Source organism: Pundamilia nyererei, unplaced genomic scaffold (assembly GCF_000239375.1).
Source record: "Pundamilia nyererei isolate P.nyererei 1_Seehausen unplaced genomic scaffold, PunNye1.0 scaffold00011, whole genome shotgun sequence".
NCBI lineage: Eukaryota > Metazoa > Chordata > Actinopteri > Cichliformes > Cichlidae > Pundamilia > Pundamilia nyererei.
Window position 1 is genome coordinate 5179365 of NW_005187412.1, and position 14655 is coordinate 5194019.

General features: G+C 40.7%; 1 protein-coding gene across 2 annotated transcripts in view; it reads right to left on the reverse strand.

Annotated features, from left to right (window-relative positions):
* Positions 1 to 12769, reverse strand: part of tjp1a (tight junction protein 1a) — a 100704-nt gene extending 87935 nt beyond the window's left edge. The window contains exon 1 of one of the 2 annotated variants that reach the window (XM_005724289.2): positions 12176 to 12769. In XM_005724289.2, the coding sequence (XP_005724346.1) occupies positions 12176 to 12267 (92 nt within the window). In that variant the 5' untranslated portion in view covers positions 12268 to 12769. The remainder of the gene's footprint in view (positions 1 to 12175) is intronic. The other variant, XM_005724288.2, reaches the window with a different exon arrangement.
* Positions 12770 to 14655: the final 1886 nt, after the last annotated feature.

Sequence of the window (14655 nt, forward strand, 5' to 3'; positions counted from 1 at the left end):
AAAAAAACAAACAGTTTTGTTGATTAAAAAACACTATATCGGATTCATATCGGTATCGGCAGATATCCAAATTTATGATATCGGTATCGGTATCGGACATAAAAAAGTGGTATCCTGCCATCTCTAGTTACAAGGTTAAGTTACTTTATTTTTTGTCATCTTAGTGTTAAGTAGTTATTTTTATACTTTTACTTATAATTTCCAGCCTGCTTTTGTACTTATTTCTGACTATTTCTGCTGAACCACTACAATATACTATAATGCTGCACACCAAGGTAAAAAGTTTATTGTCAATGAGAGCTGCTCTTTGGAAAAGGATGGAAATTGCCCTTGTATTACTCAGACTTATAAATGCTGCTCTCTGAAAGCTGCAAGCTTAAATTAAGAAAAAACTGAGATTCTGGGTTAATCCAATTCTCAGGAGAAGGCAGCAGCAAGGAGAATTTCATGCTTTGATCCAGGAGTTGAAGATATATCACAACCGCTATTGTGTATATTTAAGGATGTCAGTGGGGCAGTATTGTTAATAGACCTAACCACATCTGACCCAGCTGTGTGTCTGAGGTAAAATAGTATTATTTTGCATTGTAGATATCCTTGCATATTCAGCACCAGGGCATGTTTTGAGTGTCTTGTTGCCGAATGCATTTGAAAATCTGAAAAACTGAACTTGATTCTAAAAGAATAAATGCTGCAACTTTGTCTTGCCAAATTATCACACCTGCGGTTGGTGTGAGCGGCTGCATTAAGAACAGGTGAGTCTGACAAGTATTTTTAATGCTCATAAAATTTGCACAAAGTTACGTGTTCGGTGTGTGAAGAGTTAGATATGAAAAAGATAATAGTATCTCAAATAATACTGTATACAGGCACCATTGTTGCTAGGACACCAGAAGAACATCAGCAGAACAAAAGAAGCAAAAAAGTTAGTTTTTGACAAACTTTCATTTGAAACAAACACCCTCAAGAAAATAACTATTCAGTAGGCTTAGTAGAAACTACACATGATCTCAAACTTCTGCATAAGTGCATTCACATTACCAAGTATAGGAACATGTACCTGGTGGAGCACTGAATGTGGAGAGCTGTACACTTGTACATATCATTTTCGCTATATAACATAAAAGTAGTCACCAAACAATTTTAAGTAGAAACTACACATGATCACAACATTAGAAAAGTTAGAAAAGAGTGCACTGTCAGTGCCGATGCAGTTGCCATTGGTGATTTTATAGTTACCAACTGATTTCTTTCAGGCACTAAGTCTACATGGGTTGTGGGTTTTCTTGGTGTGGAAGCATGTTGAACTGTGAGCTTCAGTATTTAGCAGTTCATGCTGTGTTCAGAGCCTGGAAAACAACTCCAGCTGGCCTGATAATCCCAATCCAACACTAAAATCTCTGTTTCCAGTATGTGCACAGCTAGCTGTGTTTTATTTGAGACAGATATACTAAGTGAGGCAGTTTTATTTCCTGTTTTATTTGGTAAGATCACTTTACTTTCATTTTGTTTCATGTCCATCGAGAACTCTGTTCTACCCTTTTGTTCAACAGCTTGTTGCCCACTGCTGGATTATGCCTTCATTAGAGTATTATTGTTCTGTCCCTCAGTTTGTTCCCTTTGTTTCTTCCCCACTTGGGTAAATTTTCATTTTCATGGACTCAAGTACTGTGGCCTTTTTTTTTATTTAAGTAAACATCTTAAAAGAAATTATGGGAGTCATAAGACTTATTCCACCACCCTGCTGCTGCTGCCAGCTCTAAACACCGAACAATGATGTTGCCGAGTGGCAGCAACTATAGCAACGGTCTGCCATGAAATTTAGTTAGCAGAAGACTAGAAAAATTTCCAACTGCTGCCAAGGTAGTTTGTTTTTTGACTGTTGTTTTATGCGATGAATATGAATCTAAACATTTAATATTCAAAAATGTTTGCAGAGGACAATTTTTAAATTAAACTCTAACCTCCTTCATGTGTGTTAACGAGGTGAAGTCTGAGTTTTGGGAGAATTCCTCTGAGGAGTTGGAGAGCACTTAGAAGTTAACATTGGTGTCAGATCTTTCTACAACTACAGGCAGGTGTCTTACTATTTTTGACCCTTATCTATGTTTTTAGCTCATGTCCAATAACAATAGACTGTGCTCTAACCAGAATGTTAAATAGAGTCCTGGGATGCCTCTCCACCCTGGGATTTGTCTTTGTTCATATCTTCCAGCTCATCAGGCAGCAGCGGCGCGTCCAAAATAGCTCCAGTGACTTTCTCTTTCCATTTATATTCCTAGACCTTTTCAAAGAAGCTTTTACCTAGCCAGCATTTTACTTTCCATATAAACACAAACACTTACCATTTGCTCCCATTGCACAGGTGGGGGAAATAAATTGAGAACAAAAAGAGAAACCAGGGAATAAAGGAGACAGGTGAGCAAAGCATAAAGGAACATGGTGCTGAGAGGCAGAGTTGGTGGAAAGAGGACAAAGGAAAAAAGGAAGGAGAATGACCATAATGCAAAGGGACAAAGCACAGAGGGACACAGTCAGCATATGGCTCAGAGGTCGCCCTGACTGCTTCATAATGCCTGACTGTTCAGCTCGAAGTGATGGTGGCCGATGAACATGCATCACTTTGCTCTTGGGTGCCCCTCCTGCTACATGGGACAAGTGGCGACAAGAGGTACATGACACATCCTACTTGATCTAGAAAACCCCACTGATGTCCCCAAACAGAGGAATGAAACATATGACTAACTGGGTGTCTAAAAGCAAAAGAAATAAAGGAAACATCTTTGAAAGCTGGAGCCTGTAAGCCATTTGAAAGCCACCTGGGCAGAAACGAGCGGGAATGAAAATCTGCAGCAGGATCAAGACTCTGATTAGGCCAGACAGGCCTGACAGATGGACGGACCAGATTAGTCATATAGACATGTATCAAACAAGGCGAGACAACGGTCATGTCTGAGTGTTGTCTGACCCCTGCGGAGAGGAGGGTGACAGCAAGGTCAGCAGCTGATTTCAAAAAGTGCTGTTCCAAAATTACACAAACACAACTTCAAAGCACTTGTACAGAACTCTACAAATGTTTTAAATTTCATCTCTCTTAATTTATCTTTTGCTGTCAAGGAGCCAGACTTTCTTGTAACTTTTTAAAGTGGGCTTCTGAAGGTGTTTTATTGGACATTGGACAACAAATGGATTATCTCAGTTGTTCTCCTGACTGAAGTTTGGTCCGTTTACAGCATCCTGCCATGCGATTGCATTTGTCCCTAACCATTGGGAATCCTCATGCTAACTTTTATTGAGTGGAAAAAAGTTAGCGTTCATCCCCCAGCTTCACTGTGTTTATATTATGCTAACCATAGCTTTGTAGCTAGCCACCATGTAGCACATCATTATATACCAGCTAGCCCAACTTCAGTAACCTTACAAGCGTCAATGCTGTTTAGTTTTCTGTCTTCATTTATGTTGGAAGTGATAGCAGAGCTGTACGTTTTAATTTTTCAGAAATCCCTCAGTCAGAACATGCTTTATCATGTTTAGGTGGGAACTAGCGAGCTAACTTCCTGCTAACTTAACTTCTCCATTAAATTTAATAAATTCTGTTTTTATGGATGCCTGGGTGTTAAACTTAATTGTTACACCTGGTAGAGCAGAACGCTGATCATTTTACTAAAAATGAAAGAATTTAGACAGTTTTTAACTCTCAGTGATGCTGCAGTGTTCGTTTTACTTTGGGACCTGAAGCGGAGTTTGGACCCGGAAATGGCTAATGACGTCAGATTTAAAGACCAGATTTCTTTAGTTGAATATACAAAATATGCTAAAGGTAACAAGGTTTGACAGACATGAAATAGTATTTTTGGTGATTCCTAAAGAGTTATAATCTGAAAATGTAAGAGAGGACCTTCAACACAGTTTTCAGTTTGTCCTTAAAAAATTAAGTAAACTGAAAAAATAAAGGACAAAACAGTGGCAGGTCTAAGGAGGAGACTGTTATGGTTTGGGGCTATATTTAAGCCAGTGGAGTTGAGCATCTTGTTAAAAGTGATGAAATTATGAACACAGAGACAGAGACACCATCCAATTTTCATCCACAGTGGATGCTACAGTATCGCTTCTGGAAGGCATCTGATTGGCAGCACCTTCAAAATAATGCAGTAAGTAAGAGCACATGTGGATAAAAAACACACACAATGGAACAATGGATAGGCCTCCCCAGAACCTAGGTCTCAACATTACTGAAACAGTGTGGGATCATCTTGACTGAAAACAGAACAAATGGGAGCCAACATCCAAAGAAAAGCTTTCTTTTAATAAAGAAATGCCAAGAAAAGCAATTAGAATTGAACAGTTTTTGCATCAATACTATATTTCAATACTTCTTTATATAAACACGTTTAACTAAATCGACTATTTCCCAGTTTCCTAGCAAAATATAAAGGAATTAGGGGTAACTCAATCCCTTTGCACAGTACTGAACCATGCAGGTATGAGCATAAATCTGTAGTGAAGACAAGTCACGGTAAAACCAAACGTTAGCAAGAAAATGCTAAAATAAGATAAACTGTTTAAATGCAGCATATAGTTAATGTGGACTGAGTAATGATTTTGCATGCTTAGGCATCATAAATTACTTCTGCTCAGAATCTGCACATCATATATACCCAAAACCTGTTTTACCTCAGTATTCTGTCAAAGTCAACCTTTAAGGACATAAAACTTTCTTAAATTAAATTAACCTGTACCAGTGGAACACTAATGCTTTTATCATGACACTATTACCACCCATGGCTGCAAGCAGGATCACACTTATTCCCAACATATGTGTTTCACAGAAGACCGAAAACCAAAGCCATTTAAAATGTTTAACAGCTGTCAGCAAGTATCTAATGTTTACTGACAGCTGTTAATCTTTTAAGTACTATCCCAGTGTGGTTGCATTTGTTGTGTAGTCATAAACTAGTTAATTGCTAGGTCTGTTTCTATGCACGAGTTATTTTTTATTTTTTTTAATCTGAAATAGATCATAAGGAGAATTGTGTAATCGCTAAGATGGTCCTGTGGGTAAGGACACATATCAACCTGTTTTGCGGCAGTATCAAACAACATTATACATTCTCCACAGATTACAGGTATTATATCATCTGTCTAATAAATAAAGGACTGTATGTGCGATTAATCCAATCCACTCACTGCTTTGGACGATGTATTTCTGCAGACCCAAGGAAGTGCAGTGTCAATTTGAAATAGCTTGGTCAAGCTAAGCAGTCTTCACACTTTGGCTAGAAGTTGTTTACCGTTAAACTTTGACATCAGTCAAACGCAGTGAAGTCTCAGCAGGGAACCTCCCTTGATACATCATGTTTGGAAAGCTGCAGGCCACTCTGCATGTGCAAATGTGTGCATGATCAGCACCTCACCCACCGACTGCAGCTCTTTCGGCAAACTTATTGTCAACTGATATTAAATTGTTTTGAACACTATGTTTAGTAGCTATCAGCTGTCAGACGATCTCTCTTATCACTGAGGTGGTTACGTTAAAGGAAGTGACTAATTAAACCTGGCATTTGTTGCTATTTAGTGGTGATAGATGAGCAGCCGTTCAGTGTGTGCATCCTCATATCTGTCCAGCTTTTCAAACAAAATTTTCTGTTTGCATGCATCAATATTGTTAAATCATTACACTCTGATCTTTGAAACCCAAATCAGTCTTATAAGTGTTTTAAATCACTCCCTCGTGCTGCTGAATGACTATTCAACTACGTAAAATAAAAATGTTGACAGGCAGGGCCGTGTACAAATATAACATCCTAAAAAAAACACTCGGATCTCTGTCAAATTTAAGTAGATCCCCTCTGCTGTGTCCTTCTCTGTTTGTGGGGCAGCAGTGATGGATCCCATCTTGTCGGCCCCCCAGTGAGCCATTGTGACAGTCGGGAGTCACCAGAGGCCTCGAACGTGTGACTCACAGATTCTTAAAGTCATTCCTGACTCTGACTGGAGACGATGAGTCTCTGATAGGCTTCTGCTAGCATCACTGCCGCCAGCAGGCTCTTTAAGCAGCGATTACCAGACGCCTATTTAGACTCAACATTACATGAACGCAGACATGCGCTGGGTTGCAACTATGTTAAAAGGAGGATGCAGCTGCAGAGGCAAATTTCAGTAACTAATCAGCAGCAATAACATCATCAATTGAGTTTTTCAGTGACCTACGGCAAGTTGCGTGGAGAGAAAAACTAAACCACATATGCATCTTGCATCTTGCTGTTCTGTTATGAACGCTACTTTTTCAGAGTTTTGTTTTTTAAGAATTTTCCAGCATACCGTGTTATAAAGACTTTATTACACTGGCTTTATGTTTACTGTGTAAAGTAGTTTGTGCATCATATGTTCTTATTCAGTTCATCTCAGTTAGTCTCCCTCCCCTCACTCCCAGTCGGTCATGGCTGTTCAGTCAGAGGTTTCTTCTTGTTCCAAGGGAGTTTTTCCCTCTCACTGTCGCTAATTGCTTGCTCATCGGGGGTCATTTAATTATCATTAACCTTAAATGTGCATTATTTATATTGGCCAGCGGTAAGCGACTCTTCTGATTTCAAAAATACTAAATCTCTGTGAGGGAAAAAAACATCAACCCAAAAAAAGCCTCAAAAATCAACTTTGTGAACACTTTGTTGATGCATTTATGGCCTCTGGCACTAATTTAAAGTCTTATTTAATACAAACTGATACTCATCTTCTACACTTTTATACCCATTACAATACAAAATGCTAATAAATAAGGAAAGCTTTAATATTCATCAGTCAAACATTGAGATGGCCCAAAAGGTCAAGGCTTTAAAACAGCTACTAAATAGCATACTCTGTATTAGCTCCATACATCCTTTATACACACAAATATGCGTTGCCACCACCTGCTCAGCTCTGATACGTTGCTACATGTGCTGCAGACGATGTCGACAGTTTCGTAAACAACTGAATCCAAGTTGCTCAGACAGACCTGTTATGTGATGACATCGTTTCTGCATTGACCAGTGGATGTTTTTGCAGTCAGAACTGAGCTCAGTGGCACATTTACACTGAGCCTTAATGCAAAGATAGAAATAGTAATTTTTTTGCACAATTTGAAGTGCAAAAACACATCTGAATAAAGTGCAGCGTATATATAAACTCATTTCCCATTGTGACCACATCCAACAAAGCCAATACTACGAAAAAATAACGGTTTTTCCTCAGTTAGCAGCATTTAAATGAGACCAGAAAAGTTATCACTAAAGGGCCTAACCCAGACACAAACAAACACACTCACACACAGCGACAGCAACAACCACACACCCACGGGATGCTCGGAGAGTGGGAGGGGGTAAGGGGGGTGAGCCACGAGTCAATAAACCCTGTGTAATCTGTTCCCTTTAGTGGCATAAACCATCTGAGAGGCGATTACAACCGTTCTGCCAAAGTAAGAACATGCGAGTTCCTAATGGACAGAAACACTGAATACTCACTCACACACACTCAGACACACAAACACGTGTGTGAACCCTCATACTTACTATACGAGGGACGTGAAGGCTGTAGAGTAAGAGTAGTATGTTCAAAGATTAAAGCCATGACTCGTGTTTATAAGATCAGACTTACTGAGTGTAGGTGTGAAAAAAATAGTATGTCAGCATGTTGTTTTTAGAAAAGTACTGATTATCATGGCAGGGCCACCATAAACTTGGGCTCCCGCCGAGGTAACTAATGCAAGGGGTTGTCAGTTTGTGTGAGATTATGCATCGTAGACTCCGTGAGTGGGACTAGGAGTGGAGAGTAGGGGGGGAGGCAGACAGGAGTTGTTAAATGTGGAGGAGGGAGGAAGTGTGGAGAGGCAAATCAGAGGGCAGAGAAGGCGCCTGCATGTGTGTGTTCGTGGCACGGGGCGGGGGGAAGAGGAGACGCTGACTTTATGCATCATTAGGCAGGTGGACTGAGAACACCAGGCGGAGCTGTGACCGTGGAGGGAAGCTGAGCAGGCATCTGGCACACAATACACAGCGATACACCCACATATTATGGAAAGCTGCCTACAAATTAGACAGTCGTCATTGGGCTAATTGTCATATGTGGATGATCACAAAGTAATTACAGTGTCCTGGCTATCACAGGACGCCATGTGTTTTGTTTAATAACAACGTGCTGGCTTGTTTTGTACTGTGGTGGTGGGGGGCTGTACTGTGGCTCGAGGTTCACTGCGTTTATCTTATTATAAGAAGAGTAAGACAATGCTCAGATTACTACAGCTAACCACCTTAACCAAGTAATCTGATATTAAGGTCGTAATTCAATTAAGAATAAAGCCAGTGATAAAGCTCGATTGATCTGGCACTTGGAGCAAAACAGTACTCCGCTCTGAACTTGGTGTCTTTTATGTTTGTTTTCCCTCGCCTGTTTTCAGTGTTAGCCCTTATGTCCACTGTGTCATGAAAGACCAATTACAACACAGGAATGGAAACATAACAAGCTCTTAATGAGCTCTTTAAATACACACGCTTCATAAACACAAACACGTGAGATGCTGCTGTTGTTTTCCACATTATTTAAATCTCATTCTTCCTGCCGCAGGTACAAAACAAAGTGACAAAAACGGCGAAATGCAAATGTAGCATCTGATGTAAATCAGCTGAGGTACATAAAGTTCATTATTTTGTGATTTGTTATTGTGTCAGTGCAATTAGCTGCTCTTTAAGCGTGATCGATGGCCTCGAGTCGTTTATTAATCGCTGGGGGTCGAGTGTTTTGGGCCTCTGCGTAGCCGCCTCTTCATATTTGTTGCTTATATGACTGTGGAAAAAAGTTTTATTTCAATTCTTTCCTCCTGTTTCCTCTGCAGAGAGAAAGCCATTCTGCATGTAAAGAGACTGGCTCGCATACATACCATCTGTCAGTGATCAACAGTTGATCGCTAAGCTATAGTTGTAAAGGTAACACTAAACAATTTTGTTCTCCAGCATGAAGTTGGAGAGATAGTCTCTCACTCGGAGAACCAAGGTTACAAAGTAACCAACCATTCTCTGCACCACATACCGTGAAGTTACCTGGACTAGTAAGTAATACTACATTCAAAGACAGATACAACAACAATCAAATGTTTGGGACAAAAATCTAATTTCTCAAAGCAGATCACCGTCCGTTGTTTGGAAATACTTTGGATTTAGTGCAAGTGAAGAAAATCTGCAAAGAGTGGTGTGTGTCTGCACTGCAAAGCAACAAAGCATCTTCAGCTGTCTGAAATAAAACACCAAAAACTGCAGTATAATTAATGCATGAAGTCAAAGAAAAATTGTGCAATGCTAACATTAATCATCAGCTCACATGTCAATAAAAACAAGGGTCACACCGTGCAAAAGACATGTTATCCCCTCACGCAGTTTGTTTTCCAAAGAGACAAAACCTGTCACAGGAGTAAAATAAAGAGATCTCACAGCTACTACTAATATTATCCATCATGCAGGTGCAAGGAATGGAGTGAAAGACCCTACCTTTAATATTCTAATAATCTCATAATACGTGAAGATGTACACATGTTCTGCTTACATAAAACAATTTTTGCCACTAAAATCGAAGAATCCTGACAAATATTTGTGATCTCAATATTATACAAAATAATTATACATCAGTCAAAATTACTCACACAACTGTCACAACCACGACAGTACTGCACATCCCAAATACTGGCAGCAGTTATTTGGGATGTTATCGCTGCAGCTCGCTGAATTTCAGACATTTTCGTGGTCTCTGATTGCGACATCACGGCCAGTCTCTTCCTGTTCTTACGCTCGTTAAGGAACAACATCTCCCATTACCTGAGTGCAAGTGAGTCTGATATAAATCATATATGAGCTAGGTCCTCCAGCAGCAGCTTATTCCTGCGTTGTGAATGGAAGGAAACCAGACGACTCACTCAACCTTTGAAAAGACGCTGACATTTCATTTAGTTATGAAGATACAAACTGTTCAGCCTGGCTTCTTTGGGTGTTTAAATTCCTTTCTTGTGCACAAGTCAAAGAGTAAGGTGAATGTAAAGCAATGCATTTTTCCCTCTGGAGGACTGAAATTAAGAAAGTAACTACTTCTAAATATGAAAGCAGTTAAATAAAACAGATTGAAGTTGAAACTACGACTTGTCAACTTCTATTAGATCACCAGTTGAAACACATCAGGATTAAACTTCTATGATGCACGTTGATCACCTAAACTTGGGTCATTGCTTCGGTATTCCAACCTAAAGTCAGGCCTTACATTTTAGTTACTTATGTGCACGTGAGCCTACTGACTCTGGACTCTGACTTCACTGAATAAAGACGGAAATGGCAGGCAAGTGAATCCAAGGGTGACTCCATGAAACACACACTGTAGCTACACGCTGGCTCAGCTACGCTCCGTTAAAGTGGCTGTCGGAGGCGATACAGTAATCCACTTTTAATGGCAATGGCTGTGTCCCTTCCCCCACCGTGATGTGATGGCCCCGGACATACCACCGCGCCTCTCTTAAGGGAGAAGTGTCAAAACCAAGTTGCCGCTGTGCGCTGTCCTACACGTTTGACAGTGGTTGGAGAGGAGAAAACCTATCCTTTCTCCCATGTGAGATCATTTCTGATTCAAAGTAATGGACCCATTTGCTCCCACATGTAAGATGGACCCCCTCAAAGCCTTGCACATCCTACGCAAGGAACCAGAGTTTGTCTTCTCAGTGTAAAGCAGTGCAAATCTGTAAGGATTGTGCTGCATGCTTAATGTTATCTGCGTGGATTACAGTAGAAGAAAGACTGAATCTGCTCATTGTGATAAGATCCTATAATTAGACTGAACACTACTCTGCTGTGTCACGTTTTTTTTTTTTGTTCCTTTTCTTCTTTATAATGCTCCTTATTTCAATTAGTAAAAGAAGCGTTCTTCACAGTTTCCTTTATTATGCCCTACAGTGCATCCACATTCCCAGTGTATCACAGTATAACAGCCTCTGACAGGTTGTCAGAAGCCAGCTAAGGTTACGGCAGTAGCATCTTGCTCCCTGACACCAACTAATCAATTCATCGAGTGCACAAAGAAATAGGTCAGTTTGTCATTGGTATCATAGTTAAATCATCTTTGAAGAGAAGCACAGTGCAGCATTATCAAACTTTTTTTCAGGTAAATTTTAATAGTTTTGTGATGTAAAAATATATCTGGAGTTTATAAATGTTGACATAATTCCTTCAAAATATCTTAGGTTTGCTGTCATCTTGTCGTGTAGCTGTGAAAGCCAGAAGCAGAGAAGATAGATTTTGTTTCGTTTTGTTTCAAAAAAGCAATCTTACAGTATTAAAGCAACCTGGGAACTTTTGGAAAGAAGGAAAGCGATAGGGAATTAATTGCAACAGAGGTGAGATGTAGAGACAGCTTTCTAAAAAAGTGTTTTTTAGAAGTCTTTTGCCTGTTACGTTTTGCTGATTCATCCCGAAACACCAGGGAACGGATAAATGGTATCAAACGTGGACGTGTATTAAACTAGGTGGACATATTTAAATGGAAACGCACGGAGACGTGATCAGCCAATGACAGTTAAACACAAGCACCGCTCCTACACAAATCCAGGTGGCAAGAAGCTGCTAAATAAGAGATGAGCGGTTTTGGGTTTTTTTACTATCGCAGAAATAGACGCGAGACCAGAGAGCTGCTCGGAAAACTGAAATCGCCGAGCGCGTGCGGGTGAAAGAAGAAAGCGGTGTGTGTCCGCGTCGTTTCGCTGTTCCTGTAAATCCACCTGCTCTGTTTCGTGAAAGCCTCACCAGCGGATCATAACACTCAGAGACCACCAGGAGGAACACAGAGAAGGGGCGAGCGCGCACTGTCCACCCCTCTCCTCCTCCTCCCCGCCTAAATACCTGCTGGGTGTCGATGTCACCGGCGCGCACATCAAACTGTCGTTGAAGGCAGAGCGACACAGAGGCGGATGGAGGTAGTCGCTTCCGCCAGCAGCTGCTGAGCTTCAACTTCACAGCAGACATAGCAGAAAAGCGCGACTGGAGCTTCTCAAACAAGACAACAAAGCCCAGAGGCTCATTTCAAACCTGTTTTCCCCCACGCTCCACGCGCACCAACACACGCTCCGAACCAAAGCGCGCACCTCCTCCTCCTTCTCCTCTTTGTCCATACTCACCACAGCTGTCTCTTCGCGGGGAGGCAGTCTTTGTTGGAGGCTGTCACTCCCATGGCCATCTGCATCACCGTTATATATTTCTGGTACTTCATCTTCTCCTGCAACTCCTGCTGCCGCTTCTGCTGCTACTTTTACTACAACTACTGCTGCTGGTGCTGCTACTTCTAGGAATCCGCGCGCCACCAAAGCGGCACAGGTGAGCGTGCATTCAAATGTCTGTTATTGTCCTGTCGCGTCATCCGTGGCATCCTCGGTGTCAAAAACGCCATTTCCACGCTGGAAACACCGCTGATAGGGAGGACGTTCCCGGAGGAGTTCAAGGAAAAGTGCCACGCCGCCGCGACCCATGCCCGCGCTGACCCTCTAATCTCATTAGAGCTCAGAATAGATTGGCTAATCTATTCAATTTTAGTCAGGACCGGGTCATTGTTGTGGTTTGCCTCGTATGGCGGACACTTTCCCGGCCGCCAAACCGTGAAATGCCGGTTTGTTTGTGTGGAGAAAAAGAGTCGAGAGAAAGAGGCGGTTCAACAGTGAGCGGTAGGATGCAGCGGCGACGGCACCCAAGCGTCTGCGAGGTAGGGAAGAGAGTGCGCGTGTGTTCAGCCAGAGAGGGAGAGAGCAGGAGAGTGACACAGGAGGAGGGAGGGAGGAGGAGGAGAGAGGAAGCTATGTAATGGCTTTAGTGTGTGTGTGTGTGTGTGTTGGGGGGGGTTCGTCTAAGTGATTCTTAGAGAAATCCCAGAACTGTAAAACTGAGACAAAGGTGTGTTTTCGATCTTGCTTTCTGTGAGATTGGTCCATTAGGCCGAATTAAAGCATGGGCAGGATTTAAATATCATAAAGTGGAGGTGGAGAGGAACAAATCAGCTCATATGGAATTAAATAATCAGGAGGCAAGTAAGTAACCTAATAAGACCAGATTTGGTAACCTGGACCTTTAAGTATAAAGAATGGAAACAAAACCATGTATTGCAAAGGAGAACTATTCCTGTATTCCTGCCCCTATATAAAGACTAAAAACATAAATACAAATGATACAGGAAAAAGGCTGCTTTTTCTGAGCTTCACACAAAGTTGGAAAAAAACTGTCCTCCAATTGCAGAAGTCAAAATATGTTTGTTTTTTTAAACCACTGAGCTCCTATTTTCCAGACTAAAGACAGAGAGACCAATGAGTAGAAAAGTCAGCATCCATGATTTTATGAGGCACATCTGACCATGAAGCAGAGGTAAGTTGCAAATCTGTGAAGGCACCATTAAAGCTTAATACAAGTTCTGGCGCAACATTTACTAATGATGCTGTTTACTAATGACCACGCTCTACATGAATTAAAACAGCATGTCTGTTGACCAACTGAAAAAATATTCAGTAAAATTAAAAATACAAAAAATTATGCTTTAGACCAGGGCTGTCAATCATACTGGCCCACCAAAGACACCAATATGGGTCCCTGGGCGGCTCTGGAATATGTGAAGGAGAACATCCATTTTGGACACACTCCCACAGCCCCACAGCCATTCATATTACACCAAATTAAGTAATAGATAAACAATTAAATGACTAAAAGTTTGTTTTTCACTGTCTATTATAGAAATTTGTGCTTTTGATAATGGGTTTACATTAAAAAAAATATTATTAGAGGGCCGTCTACACAATGAGCTACCAGGACTTTTTCTGTCATTTTACACATTTAATCCCAATGAGTCATGCTGACAGACTTTTCTTTATCACATAGAACAAATGGGATGTACTGTTGAAATTGTATGTCTTTTTCTTTCATTAAAATACTTCAGGGATCGAATGTGTAAAGTTGGTAACTCGTAAGATCAAAGGGGGCCGTATGTGGTAACGTGTGTTTGACATCCCTGCTCTACACTATTAAAGCCGACCTCGTACATCAGCCTGGAGTAGGAAAACATTTTGCTTTAAATGCTTCAGTATTATTCTCTCCACTTCCCAAGTTCTTTTTTTGTTTTTTCACAGAAGAGGTGATAAAACAGTGAAAAAAAACACTGTACCACCATTTTTGAAACCAATTGTGGGCAATAAATTCAACATAAGCAACAACATGTTGTATTTGTAATATTTTTCGTTAAATATAGAGCTTAAAACGTTTGCAAACTGTTGCATTATGATATATTTTTTTAGACATTTTACTCAGTTTCCAGTTTTTTGGAAGTATGAGCTGTGCATTCAAATCTTGGATCATCTTAAACCACCACACAGCTCCAACTGAATAAAATGGACAATCAAAATTACTGTAATAAGCAAAAAAATATATATCTCCTCTTAATTTATTTTAATATACTTGCTAATGGTGCATATTATACATACATGAATACGTCTGTGAAGGTTCTCAGTCATCTAGGTCATTGTAGTCAAAGGAGCTTGCAAAGAAAAGCGTCTGGACTTCTTTAAGTTGCTTGAAGATGTTTCACCTCTCATCCGAGAAGCTTCTTTGACCTTAGAACTGAAGA